Source organism: Meles meles, chromosome 2 (assembly GCF_922984935.1).
Source record: "Meles meles chromosome 2, mMelMel3.1 paternal haplotype, whole genome shotgun sequence".
In the NCBI taxonomy this organism is placed as follows: Eukaryota; Metazoa; Chordata; class Mammalia; order Carnivora; family Mustelidae; genus Meles; species Meles meles.
Genome location: NC_060067.1, coordinates 153,198,769 through 153,219,378, shown reverse-complemented (window position 1 = coordinate 153,219,378; position 20,610 = coordinate 153,198,769). Strand labels below are relative to the sequence as shown.

General features: G+C 49.1%; 1 protein-coding gene across 5 annotated transcripts in view; it reads left to right on the top strand.

The window, feature by feature from the left end:
* ZNF395 (zinc finger protein 395) overlaps positions 1–20,610 on the top strand; it is a 52,420-nt gene extending 31,810 nt beyond the window's left edge. For 4 of the 5 annotated variants that reach the window (XM_045997713.1, XM_045997711.1, XM_045997710.1 and 1 more), the window contains exons 2-10: positions 6,587–6,833; positions 8,632–8,864; positions 10,901–11,010; positions 14,458–14,693; positions 15,159–15,259; positions 15,961–16,240; positions 17,789–17,881; positions 18,652–18,755; positions 18,980–20,610. In XM_045997713.1, coding sequence (XP_045853669.1) covers positions 6,600–6,833; positions 8,632–8,864; positions 10,901–11,010; positions 14,458–14,693; positions 15,159–15,259; positions 15,961–16,240; positions 17,789–17,881; positions 18,652–18,755; positions 18,980–19,091 — 1,503 coding nt within the window. In that variant the 5' untranslated portion in view covers positions 6,587–6,599 and the 3' untranslated portion in view covers positions 19,092–20,610. Of the gene's footprint in view, positions 1–4,254; positions 4,375–6,586; positions 6,834–8,631; positions 8,865–10,900; positions 11,011–14,457; positions 14,694–15,158; positions 15,260–15,960; positions 16,241–17,788; positions 17,882–18,651; positions 18,756–18,979 lie in introns of those variants that run through there. The other variant, XM_045997708.1, reaches the window with a different exon arrangement.

Below are 20,610 nucleotides of genomic sequence, written 5' to 3'. Positions count from 1 at the left end.
GGCTATGGCAACTTGCTTTTGCCAGGGTTGAAGGTGACCAGAAGACTAAGAGGATCCTGGACGTATTTGCATATAATCATAAATACGTTGTAAATGCACATGGCATCTCTCAGCAGGGGTCATCCCTGGCTAAACATTGCTGAAAAATGAATTGTTTGGGAATCCTATATCCTGATAATTTCTGTTGTAAAATGATAGATGTGGTTTGCTACAGTATTTTGACCTTTGGATGAGCTTAGATAGTCACTTGAAGAAAATTTTCAAGTTAAAACTTTGTAGATTTATGGGGCTCCTGGGTGGCTCAGCCAGTTGGGTGGCTGCCTTCAGCTCAGGTCATGATCCTGAGGTCCTGGGATTGAGTCCCACATCAGGCTCCTTGTTAGCAAGGATCCTGCCTCTCCCTCTGCTGCTCCCCTGCTTGTGCTCACTCTCTGATTAAAAAAGAAAAATAAAAAATAAAAAAACTTTATAGCTTTAAAAGAAAAAAAATTAGCTTTCTGGTAAGATATTAAGAAGGATACACAGAATATTAGCCAAAGAACGAAAAACTCAAACTGTCATTCTGTGTAGTAGTTACTTGGTGGAGATCATAAAATGGAAAGCTGTGGTTTAGTAGGGAACCCGAAACTCCTGGCAGAGGGTTGGTGTCCCTCCCCATGTTCATTAGACAGGCAGCAAGCACCCGAGATTTAACAAGTGGGAGTCTTACTCCAAGCTTCATTCTCCTTCAGCAACAACAGCACCACCCAAGAAACCTCATTAGGTGTGTGTTGAATCATGTTGACTTATGACTTGCCTCCTGGAAGTGCGGCTAGGTGATGCCTGGCTTGCTGCAGTGTCCTTGGGTGGGAGGAGAGAGCAGCCATTTTGCATGACACACACACACACGTGCGGAGACAGGTGGTTGTCCAGCAACAGTCACATGTCAGGTAGCAATTTGCAACTCCGAGAGAGTAGCCATTTTGCATGAGCATGTGTGTGTGTACACACACACACACACACACACACACGTGCTGAGACAGGTGGTTGTCCAGCAACAGTCACATGTCAGGTAGCAATTTGCAACTCCGAGAGAGCAGCCATTTTGCATGAGCATGTGTGTGTACACACACACACACACACACACACCCACGCGCGTGCTGAGACAGGTGGTTGTCCAGCAACAGTCACATGTCAGGTAGCAATTTGCAACTCCAAACTACAGAAAGGGGTTGTTTTCCTATTCTGTCTGTTCCAGTCATTTAACTGATGGCAGATGTCCTCATTAAGGGCTATTAGTACATCAGAAGTGTTTGCTGAGGTTAACCCCTTTTGGAAATTGACCAAAATAGAAGGGCAGCCCCCATGTATTAATGACAACAGCAGGGATGAGAAGCACAGGAAGGCTCAGGATCCCTTTAAAACTGTCGGTCAGCTGGGAAGGCTTTTTTTTAAAAAAACATAGGTTTATGCTTCCATCAAGGAATTCCATCACTAACGTCATAAAGTGGGATTGGGGTATGTGTTGAAACACTGTTACTGTTACCCTGAAATAGTGGTTTCTTGGGTTTCTCTTTGCTACATTAGAATCCTGTAGCAAATTAGGGCATGGCTGTTTATGTGGACTGATTGCTCCCTAGAAAGAAACCAAACGGAGTGAATAGAAGTAGAGATGAGGAAAGAGGGGTTTGAAGGAGGCTGTAGTTAGACAGATAGAAGTGTCCTGGGAGGGAAGGTGGGACCCATTTCCCTGGAGATGGAAATTCACAGGTGATCCTGGCAGGTCATTGTAGATCCAGAGCTACCCTGGTCCCCTCACTCAACCTGCGTGACAAACCCCTGTAGGTGCTACAGGTCATTTCTGAATCCCTGAGGGACTGTGTTGATTATGTTGTGCATAAAGCCATGTCCATAAAATAATGAGAATAATGATGAACCCAAGAGAGGCATCGATTCACACCTGGCGATGCTGCCCAGTCTGTATTTAGTCTGGATTTGTATTCTTCACATCCATGCTATCCATCCCCAGTATAAACTCAGCTAAAATGTTCTTAACTTTCGGGATTGTCATGTTATCTCTTTGTGCCCTCCGAGAGGCAGTATATGTGTAAAGGTCTTCCTGAACTACTAAATGATTAACAGTGGCTTGAACTGTTTAACAGGGTCACACTAAAGCATTGACCTTTATTTTGTAGGTTGGAGGCTAAGTGGAGAAGAGATTTTCAAGGAAAGAAAGTGCACAAAGAAATGGAAAAGAGAGACTTGTAGGAATGGGAGCTAGTTTTTTTTTTTTTCTATTGAGGTTCATTGACATAGGAAAAAAAAATACCATGTAGATAAAAAGCAGTTTAATTGACTTGTATTTTGAGAGATCCCACACATACTAGAAATACCCCACCCGGAGCGCTGGTTCCTATTTGTGTAGCCTCCCCAAGCTAACCTCCCTGGGGCGCAGTTTCCTCATCAGAAATAGAAGACTGTTGTTGCTCTCAAGTCATTTCTGAGGATTTAATTAAGTACAGTCTGTGAAAGCTAGTGCCTACTCGGTACTTTAAAAAGGCGGTTTCCCTTCCGTTTTTCTCTTCTGCTTTTAAAAATTAAGATGTGGGCATCCTATAAATAAATCAGATAATAAAATGCATTTCAGTGGAATTGGGCCAGTTAAAGGAGAAAGGCCAGAGAATGCAACAAATGCACGTGAGGATGAGCTGGGAGTGGACAAGTTCACCAGTTTGCACAGATCCAGCAAAGGGTTCACAAACCAAGGGAAAAGTATTTTTTAAATTTTAAAAGAAAAAGGCTTAGAAAAACATCGTCAGAGTCTGTTAGCCAAATATTTCAGGCCCCATCTGAAGACTGGAAGCCCAGGAATTTTGGAAATACTATCCTTTCTTCATTTTCAGTGGTAGAAACCTCAAACTTCCTGCTGTGGAAAGTGGGGGTGGCCACTGTATTTTTTTTTTTTTTCCCTTTGGTTAAGGAAGGGGTTGGATATTTTTTTTTTTCCTTCTCCGGATGGGTGCTGCCATCTGATGTCTCCAAGTGGCATTGCGGTTTCACCTCTAGAATTTAGGAGCCCTCTGAAATTAACCTGAAAGTGACAGGTTCTTGTTTCTGGCTTGAGGCTCCAAGGATGAAGGTGGGTGACTGCTCTCTGAAGCCGAGTTAGCTTGGATATACCTTTTTTTTTTTTTTTAAAGTGGCAAAGAATTTACTTCTTAAATTTTTCTTCTTTTGTATGTTAAAGCTTCCCAATAGTGTTCCTGGATGTGAAGTCACCAGACAGCTAAAGAGGAACTCTATAGGATGCTGGTGGCTCTGGCCTTTTCTTATCTGTTCTTTGCTTTCTAGGGAAATCATGGGAAGATACCCTGCTATCTGATTCCATCTGATTCTGATACCATGCTCTCTGAAGCTTGGAGTAAAATATATTTCTAAAAATAAGCCAAACATTTTTTCTCAATATTTTAAAGATTTTATTTATTTATTTATTTAGAGCATGAGTAGGGGATGGGACAGGGAGGGAGAGAATCGAAGCAGACCCTGTGCTCAGTGCAAAGCGCGACGTGGGGCTTCATCCCATGATCCTGAGATCAAGACCTGAGCCAAAATCAGGAGTTGGATCTCCAACTGACAGAGCCCCTCAATATTTGCAACTTTATTATTCTCTTTTAAACTTATTTTCCCCTGCCCCTTTGTATTTTGTTACTGTAGAGAAGTTTGCTTAGCATAATTTTCTGGAATGGTTGGAAAAAGGCCGGGATTGAGAGATGTGGAGATAGCATTGGACCCAAATAGAGCCCTGAGGCACTTTGGGACAGGGGTAAAAGGCAGAGAAGTTCTGTGGAACTGTTCAGAGCAGGTCTGAGTCCATAGCTGTCGTGACAGTTTTCTGGTGTGAGGGTGGCCAGGGGAAAACTGTGGGAGGGAGGAGAAATGAGACTGGAACAGTATCTTGAAATGCCAAGCCTAATAGACAGGGCTGTGGAGGTAGCCTGGTGGGGCATTACAGGTGAAGCAGCATTGATGTAGAGGCCCATGAAAATCCTTGTATTTTATACTTACAACAGCACTGGGGAATGTGCTTTGCACATTTCAATTCCTCAACTAGATACTAACTGAATAAATGAGTAGGAGGGACCAGAGGGCCTGGAACAGTGGAGGTTAGGAATGTGCTAGGAGCCCCAAGGAAATGAACCACAGGATGACTGAGGAATGGTGAGTGCTATAGAGCAGGAGGGCAGCCTTGAGTCTGCAAAGTGCATGGTCTAATTCTTCCTCTTTTGCTAGGAGATGGGGACCTGCGAGCAGCCAGGCCTCCTGGTAGGCACCTGGCCCTGGAACCCTGTGCAAGAGCAAAGGATTCATGTTTGTGGTGATGAAGGGACTGCAAAGGTCAGCCATTTGTTAGGTGACCAGTGGAAGTCGGTTCTCAGAAGCTGGTGAGAAGGGCAGCTAGTAGGCTGCCATGAGGGAAGGTGTGGTTGGGGGTTGTGAGCACAAAGCTTGCTTCTTTGGAATTGGGCAGTACCTTATGAAGCCAGTTCATGACATAGGTGGTAGGAGGTCAGTGAAGTCAAAGGAGATGAAGAATAGGGAGTTAGAGGCTGTAGGTCATGGGTCTTATGCAAAGCATATTTGGACAGGAAGGGGAGCATGGTATACTCCTAAGAAACACAGACTTCGAAGTCAGCAGGTTCTGGGGTCCCTGACTTAGTCTTTCACCAGTCTGACCTTGGTCAAGTCTCAATCTCTCTGAGCCTTTGGGATTTTCTTTTTTTTTTTTTAAATGCAAACAGTAACTGTGGAAAAGAGAATGCCAGTACAGCACCTAGGAAGTGCTTGTCCCCATTAGGTATGAAAGTAATGTCTTATGTATGTACAAGAGGTGTTCAGAGACGAGCTGTCCAGATGACCTGGGAGTTAGGACTTGTTACCCAGTGGGAAAAAAATGGGACCATTCGTCATCTTTTTAAGAATATGAAAGTTAAGTCTCTTATAGAATCATGTGGAAGTCTGTGTCCAAAATGTTCATTTTCCTGAATCTGGAACTAGAGTGGACTTTGTTTTAATAACATTACTTTGTATTTCTGTCCCACTTGGCAGGTTGTAAAGAGCTTGTACAGCAGTGTTCTCATGTGCTCCTCCAAGGTGCTGGTGAGGGGAACATTAGTGTTGTGACTCGTAAGTGAGGACCAACAGGCTCCGAGTGGGTCGGTCCTGCCCAGGTGGCCTGAGGGCAGCTCTGTGTTTTCCCTGCATCTTAAGCAGGGAGGCTGCAGGTCAGGGGAAGGATTTCCGGAGTCAGCTTGTTGACTGATACAGATCACTGAGGGATCTGAAAGGGATCTGTTTTCTGGAATGGTATAGATGCATCAAGGTCAAGGAGTGGCCAGCTCAAAGAACTCCTGAGGGTCCCACCCAGCCCTGGGGCTTACTGAGTGCCAGGATGTTTAGAACCCCTCTCAGGCAGGAGGGTTTTGACTAATGAAACATTGTTTCAGTCTCCTTCCTACCTTTACTCTCTAGAGTGTGGAAGGCAAGTGCTACCCAGTTCCCCGCTCTCTGCAATATGATAAATGGGGGTACAGGGATGTCTCAAAGTATCTTGAAATGACATGCGACATTTTTCACAACAGCTCCTGTTTATCGTGGGATGAACCCGCCAAGGCCTGGAATAGTCTTCCTCGGTCTGGATCTGGGCTGTGGTCCTGCGGTTCCGTCATCCCTTAGTGCATTAGTAGCCTGACGCTGGCGAGAGTCTTCAGGCCACTCTGATTCAGTGAGGAAAGCCAGATTGGAGTCGGGAAACCAGATCTCCTTCAGGCTGTAGCACCAACCACTTTTCTTGCTGCGAACAAGTCTCTTACGCTCTCCGCGTTAGTTTCTTCAAGTGTAAAAGGAGGAGAGGAGAGTTAGCGTTTCATTTCTGTGGCTCTGCAACTTTGAAGCCAGCTAAGCTGGGGAGTCTGCAAGTCTCTGGCAGATGTCCTTGTGCTCTGACTTAGCGATGCCATATATAGGAACCTGACCTAAGGAAGCATCTTTGGTGTGTGTGTGTGCAGAGGTTGAGCTCAGATGATGCTCGCTGCAGGCAGAGCAGATGAGACAGCAGCACAGGGGATCCAGCCCTCAGGGACAATAATAAAGGGTTAAGTTAGCAGTGATGCACCTGCTTAGTAAAACACAGTGTGGTTTTGTTTTTGTTTTTATTGAATAATGTTCAGTGATAGGGTAAAACCTACAGAAGCTTTTTAGTGAGAATTCAGTTTACCTAACCACGATCCCCTTTTTGTAGAAATAGAAGTATGTAAATGTATATATTGAAGAAGGCGTGGAACGTTCTGTAGAAAAATCGGGGATCTCTGGGAGGTGGCATCTTGAGTAATTTGTTTTTCTTTGTGCTTTTTAGTATTTTCTAAATGTCCTACTGGGAATGGCTCTTACTTGTGTAAAAAGAAAAGGAACTGTAGAAGCTGCTTTAAACTGTTTCATCTACTTTAACAGATGCTTGCAGATGCCTGCTGCATGCAAGGGGTTGTACGGAGAACTTCCTGATTCCTCCAGATAATGAATAAAGGATCCTCTGTCCCCTTTGCCTCCCCAGGAAAGGCAGCAGCATGGCCAGCGTGCTGTCCCGGCGCCTTGGGAAGCGGTCCCTCCTGGGAGCACGCGTGTTGGGGCCCCCTGGGACTGCCCCACCCTCAGAGCCTCAGACTGAGCTGCTGGAAGGGGCGGCTCCCCAGCCCTTCCTGGCCTCCAAGGACACTTCCTGCCAGGAGCAGCCCAAGGAAATCCTCAAGGCTCCTGGCACCTCAGGCCTCCAGCAAGTGGCCTTTCAGCCTGGGCAGAAGGTAGGTTGAACCCCCATGTGGACAGGTGTGTAATCTCCTTGGGGCTGCCAGCAGTGCCCTGAGTGGCAGACCAGAAACTCCCAGGCACCAGTTTGTGCACAGACCTTTTACTTGCAGTCCTGTGGGCCCCTGGGCAATAGACTTCCCTAGAGAATGAGCCATTTTTTAAAATTTTTTATTTTTTAAAGATTTTATTTATTTATTTGGCAGGCAGAGACCACAAGTAGGCAGAGAGGCTGGCAGAGAGAGAGAGAGAGGAGGAAGCAGGCTCCCTGCTGAGCAGAGAGCCTGATATGGGGCTCAATCCCAGGACCTTGGGATCATGACCTGAGCTGAAGGCAGAGGCTTTAACCCACTGAGCCACCCAGGTGCCCCAGAATGAGCCACGATTAGTAGACCCAGGGCTCCTCCATGACAGTGCTGTCTGGCATCTGTTATTTTGAAGTTAGGCCTACTCAAAGCCTCAGTTCAAAGCACAGCAAAGGCTCTGTTTCTCAGTCTCCCTCCATTTCCAGCTTGACAAAACAAGAATCTTAGGCGTGTAAGAGACAGATAATATTGCATCTTTGATTTCCCCTTAGACATTTTCAAGAGGCAAATGTATTTAGTCACAATGATGTTTGTTGTTTCCTTTTCCGGTGGTCCCTCTCCTTACGGCAGGGCCCAGTCATCCCCTGTACCTGATGTAATCACTGGGTCCAAGTGCATTGCCTTCTCAAGGGCCCAGAAATAGAGACTCTACCTTCTCTCTCCTGCTGATGCTTGTGTTGTCCAGGGCTCTCTTCCCATGATAGAAGGTGACCTGCTGGGGCGCCTGGGTGGCTCAGTGGATTAAGCCGCTGCCTTCGGCTCAGGTCATGATCTCAGGGTCCTGGGATCGAGCCCTGCATCGGACTCTCTGCTGGGAAGGGAGCCTGCTTCCTCCTCTCTCTCTGCCTGCCTCTCTGCCTACTTGTGATCTCTCTGTCAAATAAATAAATAAAATCTTTAAAAAAAAAAAAAAAAAAGTGACCTGCCAACTGCTAGGCACCCCTTGAGAGCGGTTGGCCCACTTCTCCACCCCTACCAACTTGTCCCCAGTTAGACTTAGAATTCTTTGAAGGGAAAAAATGCAGGGTTGATCAGTTCAAGGTCATAGTTGGGGATACATACAGGCAGCAGATATATAGAACTTCAAGGGCAAGACAGAGCAAGTCTTCAGGAGGATGGATACGTATTTCAAAAGTTAATTTGGTTAAGAATTTAATCCATTTACATTTAAAGTAATTATTGATAGGTAAGGACTTCTCTTTTGTCATTTGTTTTCTCATTGTTTTGTAGTTCCTTTGTTCTTTCTTCCTTTCTTGTCTTCCCTTGTGAGTTGTTGATTTTGTTTGTTTTTTTGTAGTCCTATGCTTTGATTCCTTTCTCTTTCTCTTTTGTGTATCTACTAGAGGTTTTTTTCTCTCTGGTTACCATGGAACTTAGAGAAAACATCTATGATTGTAACAGTCTATTTCAAGATGTTAACACCTTAATTTTAATTGTAAACATATTCCAAGATCAGAGAAAAGTCCAGAAACTGGCATGTTTGCTCTATCTAGAGAGTTTATATAAGGATCCGTTTGGGGAGAAACTGATCCACTGTGGCTCATTTTGGTGCTCAGGTGGGAAGCAGGCACCTAGGAACAGCTGCTTGCATTAAAAATGAGTCAGAGACACAGTCTGTAGCAGGTGGATCCTGGCTCTTAGCATTGGGGGCAAGTGGTAGCAAAACCGCTGCATACTGACCACTGGTTGCTCTTTTTCTCCCCTGCAGGTTTACGTGTGGTATGGGGGTCAAGAGTGCACAGGACTGGTGGAGCAGCATAGTTGGGCAGAGGATAAGGTGACGGTCTGGCTTTCGGATCAGAAGCTACAAATCTGCTGTAAGGCGGAGGAGGTGTGGCTGGCGGAGGCCCAGGGCTCTGTGCCCCAGGCACCTCCTCTGGAGCCAGGAACCCCAGTACCAGCCTACAGGCCTGTCTCCAGAAACATTGATGTCCCAAAGAGGTTTGTGTGGGAGCACCTGGGCTCTGAAAGTCACATGGGTGGTGGGGTATGGGGTTATGGGCTCACTTGTAATGGAGAAGGAATGTGAAAGTCCTGGGTGTCTAGTTATCAAGATACTGGACAAGATACAGAGAGGGGAGCATCCTTTAAACAACAACAACCCCAGAACAGCATCTTTTCTTCTGTAACTCTAGTATGGGTGGTACATCTTTGGTGTGGCTAAGGGCTATTATGGCTCCCTTTCATCCTTAAATTAAATTTAGTAGTTTTTCATGATGAAAGACAGGAAAAAATGGCTTCGGTCAGGAGTCTGAAGACTTGTTCTGAGTGGGCCAGGCAGAAAATCATGTTGCTTTATGAGCTAAATAGTCTTGGTCCCACCTGCTCAGCTCTGCTGCGGCCGTGTCAGTGCATCCATAGATGATATGTAAACATGAGGTATGGTTATGCCCCAATAAAGCGTCACTTATGGACACTCAGAGTGTCATTTTATATAATTTCCATGTGTCACGTATCAAGAGAATTCTTTTGATTTTTAAAACTATGTAAAAATCGTGCCATTCTTTGCTTGCGAGCCACGTAAAAACAGGCAGTGGAGCATTTGGCCCACACCCCACAGATTGCTGACCCCTGGCTTAGGTACTCAAAACCATTGATGAGTGAAGAATGTATATATTGCTTTAGAATTGTATGATACAGTTTTCCCTGAGACTATATCTATAGCTTCTAGGTACTCAGGTGTACATTGATCTTCTAAGACCAAGAAGGAAAATCTGCCAGTGGAGATTGCCTTCTCTAGAGGTTGTGCAAGCAGTTAGGTCCCGTTCCACCCCTCCTGTGTTTGTCTGTGGATACTGCTGAACCGTGCATCCCGGTCCTCAGACCAGACCAGAGCAGTAGTTGTTGATTGTGAATTCAGCTGACAAATTGTTTTGCTCTTCTTCTGTGGAAATAAATACTCAGAGATCACACAAAAAGGGGACACTAATTTGTTTAATCTATTACTAGTCTTGGTTTAACTGCTTCAGACTCAGTCGCATATTTCAGTGGATCTGAACAGTGAAGAAGTAATTCATACAATCCTTTGAAATAGTTGAGCCACCTAGAAATTTATTTCAGAGTAACTTTTCGTACTTTAGCAGTAACCTATAGATAGCTCTGAGTTTACTTCCCACGTAATGTAACTTTATGTGGATTTTAAAAAATTGTATGTAAAATTTTACAGAACTCTGCTGGCAAAAGCATTGAGATTTGCACCAGGAGATTTATTTTAATGTTTCTGGTGTACTTGCTCACTGGGTTGTGTACTAGGTTCAGAAGCTGTCAGAATACGTCATCATTTTTCTCAGGGGAGGGGAAAGGAAATGGCTAGTATAATTGCTCCCTCTTTAAATAGAAGATGGGGAAAGGAAGGTAGTTTTTTTTTTGTTTGTTTTGTTTTTTAAAGATTTTATTTATTTATTTGACAGCGAGAGAGAGAGAGAGATCACAAGTAGGCAGAGAGGCAAGCAGAGAGAGAGAGAGAGAGGAAAGCAGGCTCCCTGCCGAGCAGAGAGCCCGATGCGGGACTCGATCCCAGGGATCCCTGAGATCATGACCTGAGCTGAAGGCAGCGGCTTAACCCACTGAGCCACCCAGGCGCCCCAAGGAAGGTAGTTTTGGTGCTTTTGAATTCCAGCAGGCATCTTTTATGCCCGTGGTTGATTTTATATTGTCAGCTCTTTTTTCCCCCAAATAAAGTTCCCGACTTTAAGTCCCAGTGAGAGGTCTGACATGAATTTAGGGGAGAATGGAGATGCCTCTCGGTGTCCACAGTGGCCTGGGACCGACCTGCTTGCACTGGGGTTGACTGACAGCAGATACGCAATTCTGCATGGGTATTTTTCATGAAGAATGAGGAGAGACCTTCATGCTTTATTTAGCACGCACACTGGCTGATTGGAGTGGGGGTATGGAGGGGACAGTCCAGAAGTGAACCCATCACGCGCCCCGTTGTGTCAGGAAGTAACCTTTGGCACTCACCCACTTGAATCCAGGAAGTCGGACGCGGTGGAAATGGATGAGATGATGGCGGCCATGGTGCTGACGTCCCTGTCCTGCAGCCCCGTCGTGCAGAGCCCTCCTGGGGCCGAGACCAACTTCTCGGGTGAGGAAGGGGGCCCCCTGGTGGCTACTGGGTGTGGCGCAAGCCCGCCCCTTGCTGCCTCTGCTTGGACCAGCCCATTGTAGGATTGCTGGGGTGTCTCCTCACTGGCTCCTCACACTGGCTGAGTGACATTGAGTTAGCTGCTTCCATTCTTTTTCTTCAGCTTCCTCAGCTGGGGAGGAGTTTCCTGGTGCATTGTGAAGATGATTGAGCCCGAGGCAGAGCCACACTGGCCACTGGAGTAAGTTCTTCTATGGGAGTAAGTGAGTGAGGCACTTTGGTGGGGGCCTGAACAAGGCCAGTCAAGAAATATTTAGTTCACGAAGGGGAAGCTTACCAAATGGTCCCCTAGTGGCCTCAGAAGATTCACGCCCCCATTCCAAGTGCCTACTTCAGCCTTGTAAATCAGTGCGGGCCTATAGGCCAAGGACCCGGAATGCACGAGCTGAAGTCTAACAAATCAAATTGGTTAATGCAAAGCAATAGTACGACTTCACAGCAAATCTCTCAATTGAAAGAAAACCTTCTGGCTTGATGCCTAAAATACACTATCGATAACACGGGAGGAAGAAGGGTTGCTGGATGCTAGTCTTTTGACAAGACCGGTAGTGAACCTGAATTTCCTTTCGAAATTCATTATAGGGCTGGCCTAACTTACTCCCAGGGAATAACTTTGTCTCCACTGGGGACATCTAACTGAATTGCGAGCTGCTTAGAAGCTTAGGGGAACATATGTGTTTGCTCAGAGCACATGCCAGGAGGAAAGTGGCCTTTGCAGGTGTCCTTCATAAGGAAATGCCCTGGATGAAGGTAAATTTAAAGGAGCAACGAGGCAGGCTTACTCTTCTTCACCCAGAGCCTGTGGTCAGTGCTGAGGCTGCTGGAGTGAGTCGTGGCCTTCAGCCAGCACGAGTGGCACAAGGCAGCATTGCACACCTGCTCCGTTAGTGCTTGGGAGCTGCACAAGCAGAATGGGGGCGGGAGGAGTCAGTTTTACATGTTCACGAAATTTACAAGCTTAGGAGATCCAGGAGGTTTGTCAACTTCAGGAAGGTCAGAAAGTGTCATATAGGGAAAGAAAATCAGTGACTCCAGGTCCCATCAGGGTGTGCGTGTGTGTATCTGTGTGTATGGTACATAAACATATGTGATCACACACAGTTGGACACCAACATATGCACGCACCCCGACTGATGATACACCTGACCCTGATTTCTTAGGTCCCTGTTCTACCAGCATTTTTAATCGTCTGTTAAAGATTTTTTCCCACGACAGTATATTTCGGATCCTGTGGTTGAAATTAGTGGAGAAAGTAAGGCTTTCTTGGCAGCTAATGATACTGATGTCTTCTGCAAGGTGAGGTCTGTACCTTGCTGTGGTCACGGATACTGTTTGCACAGAAACCACCTGTTTTCTCCGTTGTCTGTATTATTATCTCTGTTGTGTGTATTAGGGCTGTGTGTGTGTGTGTGTGTGAAGAACCAAGGAAATGACAACTATCTCTTAGAAATTCACTGTAGACCCTCACCGCTATGCATTTGTGGCAGAGCACTTTGTTTTCATGGGATAGAATATTCTGTTAACCTTGCCCTAGAAGATCTTACTGATCTACGGAAGAGTCATTTCTGTTTGTCTTATAGATCAATTTATGATATTAAATGTTTTGTTTTCTTCTTTTCTTCCTTTGTAAGTTAGTTGGCCAGTTTTCAGCATTTGAGCCATTTGAACGGTTCCTCTGTGGAAGGCAGCTGTATTGTGCGGTTGGCCTGCTGTTGGACCTACCCTTTCTCGCTAGAACTCTGATCTCACCTAACATAGTATTCCACTCCCTGACCCTTCTTTCCCTCGTAGGTTTCCTGAGTAGACATGTGTGGGCCCTGGACCCGTTGGCCTGTTGGTGGCTCCTGAGCTCTTTCCCAAAGGGCTACCCTGTTTTTTTTCTTTCCCTTATGATTTACTTATTTTAGAGAGCGAGAAAGAGAGTGAGCTCGGTGGTGGGAAGGGGCTGAGGAAGAGGGAGACAGAGAATCTCAGGCAGACTCCCTGTTGAGCCTGGAGCCCAATGTGGGGCTTTGTCCCTGAAACCTGAGATCATGATCTGAACCGAAACTGAGAGTCAGACACTTAACGGACTGCCACCTAGGCGCCCCAAAGGTCTACCGTGTGTTAAGCCTTTACGTGTATGTGTTGAAACTGGGGGTTAAGAAGTCCTAGCTTTGAGACTTAACAGCAATACTTGGGGAAGGAAGAGTTCCTCCATCCTATTCTGTTTGGGTGGGCTTCTCCTCACATGGAGGAGAGCCTGTGTTGGAGACACGTAATGCTGAGAGTCTATTTCAGATGTCTGGATGAGCCTAGAAGCCTTTGGGAATCTGGAACAGGATGAGAGAAAAGCAGTAGGATTTTTGACCTGGCCCCAGGGGATGTGGTAGTCGATCTCAGAACCTGAGGTTGGGCAGCTCCGTAGGATACCTCCCGTGTTGGCAGCTGGGGCTTTGGAGGACGTGGTCCGTGTACCTACACATGTCACAGCCTTTCCCCTGCTGCCCTTGTGATTTCCATATATCAGCATTTCAGATTCTCCTGTCCTGTCAATCCGGATTTATAGCCTTGGCAGGGAGAGTCTGGGTTGGGCCTAGAGTAGCCTGGGGACAGGCCACGTGGAGGCTGAGAATTTCGCCCGTGTCCCTCTGCAGACTCAGTGCTGGGTGCAGGGCGGCAGGTGCAGGGTGGTGTGGTGAGGTGAGGCTGGAAGGGCCTCCCGGTGAGCTGGCAATCATTCTGAGTTACTCTCAGAGTTGGTTTTCCCCTCCCCACACCCCTCCTCCTGCTCTTCCCCTGCTTGTTTTGTTTTTTTTTTTTTTTAACATACAAAGTGAGAGATACATTTTATTTTATTTTATTTTATTTTTTAAAGATTTTATTTATTTGACAGAGAGAGATCACAAGCAGGCAGAGAGGCAAGCAGAGACAGTGAGAGGGAAGCAGGCTCCCCGCCGAGCAGAGAGCCCGATGCGGGACTCGATCCCAGGACCCTGAGATCATGACCCGAGCCGAAGGCAGTGGCCTAAACCACCGAGCCACCCAGGCACCCCGAGAGATACATTTTAATTTTAATTAGGTCTTTCTATTAATAATCTGCAAAACAAAGTTGCTGTGTGTCTGTTGGTTAATGATTACCAGTGTGGCTATGGTAGGAAATGGCCACTAGCAACAGAGCAGGGCAACTTCATGGAAGCTCAGAAAAGAGAGGTTTTGGGGGGTCCGCTGTGTCCCCCATGGAGTGGCAGAGCCAGAGCCTGGAATTGGATTCAGGAACCCAGACTCCAGACTCGAATTTCATGGTCTCCGACGGGGGCTGTTGATTGGGATCTGGCGTAGACAGAACTGGGCCGAGGCCCGACCTGGGCCTCACGTGTGACCACTGTCTGTGTTCTCTCTGGTCAGCTGCGCGAGCTGCCGGGGACCCGTGGAAGGAGAGCGGCGACGTGTCTGACAGCGGCAGCAGCACCACCAGTGGGCACTGGAGTGCTGGCAGCGGCCTTTCTACTCCCTCGCCTCCCCACCCCCAGGCCAGCCCCAAGTATTTGGGGGATGCCTTTGGTTCTCCCCAGACAGATAATGGGTTTGAGACCGACCCAGATGCTTTCCTGTTGGATGAACCGGCTCCACGCAAAAGAAAGGTATGTGGTGGGGCGGCACGGGGTGGACCGCAGCTAGGGGCCGGCTGTGGAGGGGCGGGCCCCACAGGTCCTCTGGTCTCAGGTGCAGGCCCCTTTTCATTTCCCTTTGCTCCTGTGTTCCCTTGTGATGCCCGCGGGGCACACTCCTCCTCTGTTGTACCTATCCCTTCTCAGCCCTGCTGTGATCCCTGCCTTGTTCGTGGCCCTCCTACAGGACATGTGTGCCGGGGCCACTAGTGGGGGTCTTACCGCCACTTCCTCCCGACCCCCCAGACCCAGTGCTGCTGCTGACCCCAGGACTGTCTCCTTCTGGCTCCTGGCTCTCTGCCTCTGCCTGTCCGACCTCTGGTACCAGAGAATCCCTTCCCTAGAGCCTTTTGCTGGGTTCTGTTTGAGGGTGGCCGACATCCCCACAGGGTGAGGATGAGGGGCCTCTTCCGACACTTCCAACTCCCTTTCTCCTAGAACTCCGTGAAGGTGATGTACAAGTGCCTGTGGCCAAACTGTGGCAAAGTTCTGCGCTCGATTGTGGGCATCAAACGACATGTCAAGGCCCTCCACCTGGGGTAGGTGTTGGCCTGCTTGCCTGGGGATGCCCTCAGGTGTTCCTCTGCCTTGCTGGTTCCCTGTGACCCACAGCCAAGAACAGTTCCAAGACCATTGCTAAGAACAGCACCTGGTGCCTGTCCCTCACCCCCATGCCTGGCAGAATAGCCTGATGGAAAGAGATCTTTGCTGGGAAGGAAGGGTCCCCCTCTCACAGTGAATGGTGATGCTCTTCTAGGGAGGGAGCTATGTCCATCTTGTGGACGTGTCTTCCCGCCTTACCTTAGGAAGCAGGCGGTTTTAGGTCTGGGTAGAGATTGGGTAATTTGGTGAGACTTCACTGTGGGCTCCACAGCTGCTTCCCGCCAGGGAGCCGGGGTTCCCTTAGCTCTGACTTCGGGAGCCTGGCCTGCTCATGGCAGTGGAAACAGACCCATAGGGACTCTGTCCCTTGAGGACAGAGTGTGACCACATGCAGGGGCCGGGGGCCCAGAGAGGCCCCGTGGCAGAGCCAGATGACTGACTGTTGCAGGACGAGAGGTGTCTACGCGTCCTGCGAGACGGGGAGCCTTATGTGTCAGGAAGAACAGGGCGCTCCTCTGGGATGCCGCATCAGCTGTGGGTTCCTTCCCTGACTTGGTTGGGTCTGCCTGAGCAAGCACTCCTCCCTCTTGGGCTGCTGCGTCTGAAGTGACCATCCCCATGTCTCCCTCCCTCACAGAGACACCGTGGACTCGGACCAGTTCAAGCGGGAGGAGGATTTCTACTACACAGAGGTGCAGATGAAGGAGGAAGCTGCTGCTGCTGGTGCCACCACAGCCGACCCAGCTCCCGCCCCTGGCATGACCAGCCCGCCCCTCGCACTCCTTCCACCACCTCCTGCAAAAACCCAGTCCTCAGGCCCAGAACACCCTGGCCTAGAGTCTTACCTACCCTCTGGTGCTCTCAGCAAGTCAGCTCCTGGCTCCTTCTGGCACATTCAGGCTGATCACGCGTACCAGGTGTGGGGCTGGGGCACACGGGGAGCTCGGCCTCATGGCCGGGAAGCTGTTCTGTGTCTGACCTGTCACTGGCCAGTCTGATCACAGGCCACTGACCGCCAGGGTCGAGGCAGAGGCCTTTGTCTAAATGGCCAGTCTCTAGCTTCTACAAAGAAGAAAAGGAAAATGACTTCACACTCAGTAAATGTGGGAGTTCCAGAGTTCTCCATTGGTGGCTGTCGTGACTATGACCTGAAATCTGGCTGAATGCCTGAGTAGCCAGGTCGATGGACTTGAACTGGGGAGTTGTTACATCACTAGTTATACAAGGGGATGGAGTCATGTAGTTGGAGTTCCCACAGTAAATCCCTAGCTCCTAAAATGGTGTGATGTTAACAAACAGTCCGGATTCCATTTTTTTTTGAATACCTGATGTGTGATAAGCATTGGGCTTACCTTTTCAAATAGAATAAGACATAGTCCCAGACCTTGTGAAGTGCATGGTTTAGCCGGAGAGAGAAATGAATGAGTCTAATTAATTATAATAAATAGAGTACCTTATGAGAGGCAGGAGAGATTCCTGGGTTCAGGAAGAACCAAGCTGTTGTGCCTGTGTGGGTGGGCACATTGTCACAGAGAGGTGACACGTATGGTGACCTTTATGACACACACATAGCTGGGACTCAGTGGACGCACAGCTTGCTTTGTGCCATTAAAAAATACCCTTTTCTGCCTACAGCTTGGTTTTATCAGACTCTAGGCTGACTTACAAGTTAGTAATTAAAAAGCCATGCTTTTGGGGCGCCTGGGTGGCTCAGTCAGTTAAGCTGCTGCCTTCGGCTCGGGTCATGATCCCAGGGTCCTTGGATCTAGGCCTACATCGGGCTCCTTGCTCAGCAGGGAGCCTGCTTCTCTCTCTGACTCTGCCTGCCACATGCCTGCTTGTTCTCTCTCTCTGATACAAATAAATAAAATCTTAAAAAAAAAAGCCATGCTTTCAATCAGCCTTCACACGATGGGCCAGCTCTCCTTCTCATTAGAACGAGTGGCTGCTGGGCTAGTTCACTTGTGGCTAGGGTCAGGGGCCCCTTTGCACAGCTGGCTGACCGTCGAGCTGGGACCTTGAGAGGGCGGCTGGGGCTTTTAGGAGCAGACCTAAACCTGGGCGCCCGGCAGCATGTTGCTCCTTCCGGTGGCTGCCTGGGGACACCATAAGCTTCGGACTCAGGAGGCGTGCGGACTTCCTCTGGGCGCCTGCCTGTACCATGTTCTTGGTAGGTGAGCGGTTGGAGACGTTAGTCCATGCTGATGATTCAGTCTGAGGCTGGCACAAAGACCCACTCTGAGAGGAATCCAAAAAAACACTTGGAGGCTGGGACTAAGAAGAATAGCTCACGGACTTGGGCTTGCTGCTCTCTCTCTCTTTCTTGGGCAGAGGGTTCAGGTGCATCCTGGTATCGTCCGCTTGGAGGCCCATGCTCTGCTGTGGCCCGTGAAGTTACAGGGAGTGCAGGTGGACTCGAGCTCTGCCCGAGTGGCCCCAGCCTGACCTGCTCTTGTCTCTGACAGGCCCTGCCGTCCTTCCAGATCCCTGTGTCTCCACACATCTACACCAGTATTAGCTGGGCTGCTGCCCCCTCCACGGCCTCCTCCCTCTCTCCGGTGAGTATGCTTGTTTCTGAGCCCATTGGGGACCCCAGAGCAAGCCTGAGGCCATTCCCCCCACCACGTGCCTCCAGCACCCAAACTTCTTGAAGGCCTCATGCACTCTTCCCTTGCTTTGCACTCCCCAGCAGCTCACAGCCCCTCTTAGGAGGCGCAAGGCGGGTGTGTGTAGAGAACCCAGATCAAGCAGTCTGGGGTCAGTGCCCTGCTGAACCCTGGGCATCTGTGGGTGCTTGTTAAGGTTTTAGTGGGCAGAGGAGAAGAAGGTAGAGAATGTAGGGAAGCTGGATGGGAGCTTGTCGGGGCCCTGCATGCGGTGGGCCGTGGCCTTAGGTTGCTGAACTAAAATCAACCCGAAGTCCTTCTGAGCCGCCCTTGGTGGGTGGTAGTCTTCAGTGTCTCCTAGGAGACACTGTGGAACCTGAGTGCCTGAAGGTCCACCACTGAGGCATTCTGGGCCCTCCTTTGTTCTCCACATGTGACTCCATGGAAGTCAGCCAGGAGCAGCCGCTGGGTGGGCAGGTCAGGGGGCTCCCCTGCCCAAGGCGCCTGTTTTGTGGAAAGTGTGACTTGAAGGCCCACCCCCACTCTGCCTGCACTCCTCCCTGCCGGGCCCCTGCCCATCTTCACCTGGAGGATCTTACCAGAGAAGGCTTCCAAGAAGGGCTTGGCAGGTGTGGCTGATGGTCCAGTGGCATGGTTCTCTCCCCTTTCAGTCCTGCCCTCCAGTCCCGCCCTGCGCTGACAGCCTCTCTCTCTGCGCCCAGGTCCGGAGCCGGTCGCTAAGCTTCAGCGAGCCCCAGCAGCCACCACCCGCAGTGAAATCTCACCTGATTGTTACTTCTCCACCTCGGGCCCAGAGCAGTGCCAGGTGAGTAAGATGGTTGGCTCCCGAGGCCACCCTCCTGGCATCCGTCCCCACCCTGCCTGCTGCAAGCCCACCGCCCGAGTCTCTGGAGTTCGGGGTTCATTCCCTGCAGTGGGGGAGGCGGCCCAGGGACGCACTTGGGTGGGGAGAGGCTTTTGCTCCTCCAGCTGCGCCCCAGGTCTTAACCATGAGGGCATGTCTGTACCCTCCTGACTCTTTTATGACAGGAAAGCCCGCGGGGAGGCTAAGAAGTGCCGGAAAGTGTATGGCATCGAGCACCGGGACCAGTGGTGCACGGCCTGCCGCTGGAAGAAGGCCTGCCAGCGCTTCCTGGACTGAACCTGTCCCACCGGCCTGTCCTCTTCGCGCCCTGCCCCAACTGGCAGTCAAATGACAAAAGACAGCCGCGTCACAAGCCCTCGGCAGAAACCTAAAAGATGAAGAGTGGACATTGGGAGTTTGGGCTCTGTTGGCTAAGGTTCAGTTGTTAAAACATTTCCCATCCCCTCACCCTTTTGGGGAATATTTTAGTTTTTAAAAGAAGAAAGGAAAATAACCCCCACGCCAAAATAGGAGAGAGCCAAAACTGACCAAGGGTATTCTGCAGTGAACCAGAGACCAAAGAATTAATTACCCTCCCTTTCCACGTCTCTCTCTAGGGGATTAGTTTGCATGTATCAAAAGACAGAACAGCTCATTCCATTTCCTGCTGAGTTGAAGTCTTTGCTTTCTCAACTCTTCCCGAAGGGACTGTGAGCAAGATGGATTTACTTTTCTTAAAAAAACAAAAAAAATTCTGGCTGATGAGTCCAAGAGCAGGACCTGTCATGGGTAGGGTGGGGAGAGTGGGGGCGGCGGAGGGAGGGAATCTGTGCACTTTTTAAGGTGCAGCCGGCCCCTCTTCTCCCCCCGAATCTGGGAGAAGGGAGAGCCTGTTCTCACCGAGTGGCTTCCATGGAAGTAAAAGGAAAACCCTTTCTTGATGACAACAATTTGAACCTGGGGTCCCTCAGCAGTTGGGTTGTTTCCCAACAAATACTGTATGGCTTCTTCTCAAAGCCCAGACTAGTAGGTTTTTAAAGACTGTCTCCAGATAGCTGAGCCAAAAGGCTATATGAATTCACTTTTTGAAAATGTGGCAGTTAAACACTACCTTGACCATTTCCCCCTCTTCCCTTGAGGAAAAGCTGGAGGGTTTTAGGATCTGTGAATGCCCTCTGCTGTTACCTGAGTAAATGAACTCCCTCTTGACGCTCCTGCCTCCAGTTACAGACATGACACCTCTGAAACATGTTGTGTTCTTTCCCCCGTGCATTCAGAGTCTTTTATCTGATTAAAGTTCCCTTCCACTGGGGAAGAGCCCCCTTCGCCGTGCCCTGCACAGGTTCCTCTGTCTGGTTTTCCCAGGGATTGTCCTATTTCCTCCCAAGGCTGCGGTTGGGGGTGGTGTGGAGGGAGGGAAGAGACAAAAAGAGGTAGAAAGGTAGGTGGTGGCTTATCCCAGAGATGGAGAGGGAGTTGGCAGGTTCCAGATCGTTCTCCCAGGAGAATCCAGTTTCCCTCCTGGGAGAACCCAGTTTCCCTCGTGAGGTGACAGGAAGGACATCTTTCCCATCAGTGTCCGCAGCTTCTGGATTTTTATCTGTATCGTTCCAATCCCTGTGGTGATGGGAGGGTCGGTTTGATCCTGAGTAACCTTCTCAGGTGATCTGCTGAGCACCGGTTCTTGCCTGCAGGGGGGAGAGAGAAGTAGCCCCGAGGAACTCCGGTGAGGAAGGGTCAGATTAGTAGCTTCTGGGCTTTAGCACTTGTGGCTTCTGGAGCCCTCAGGGACTGAGAGGAGCCTGCATTGGGGTTT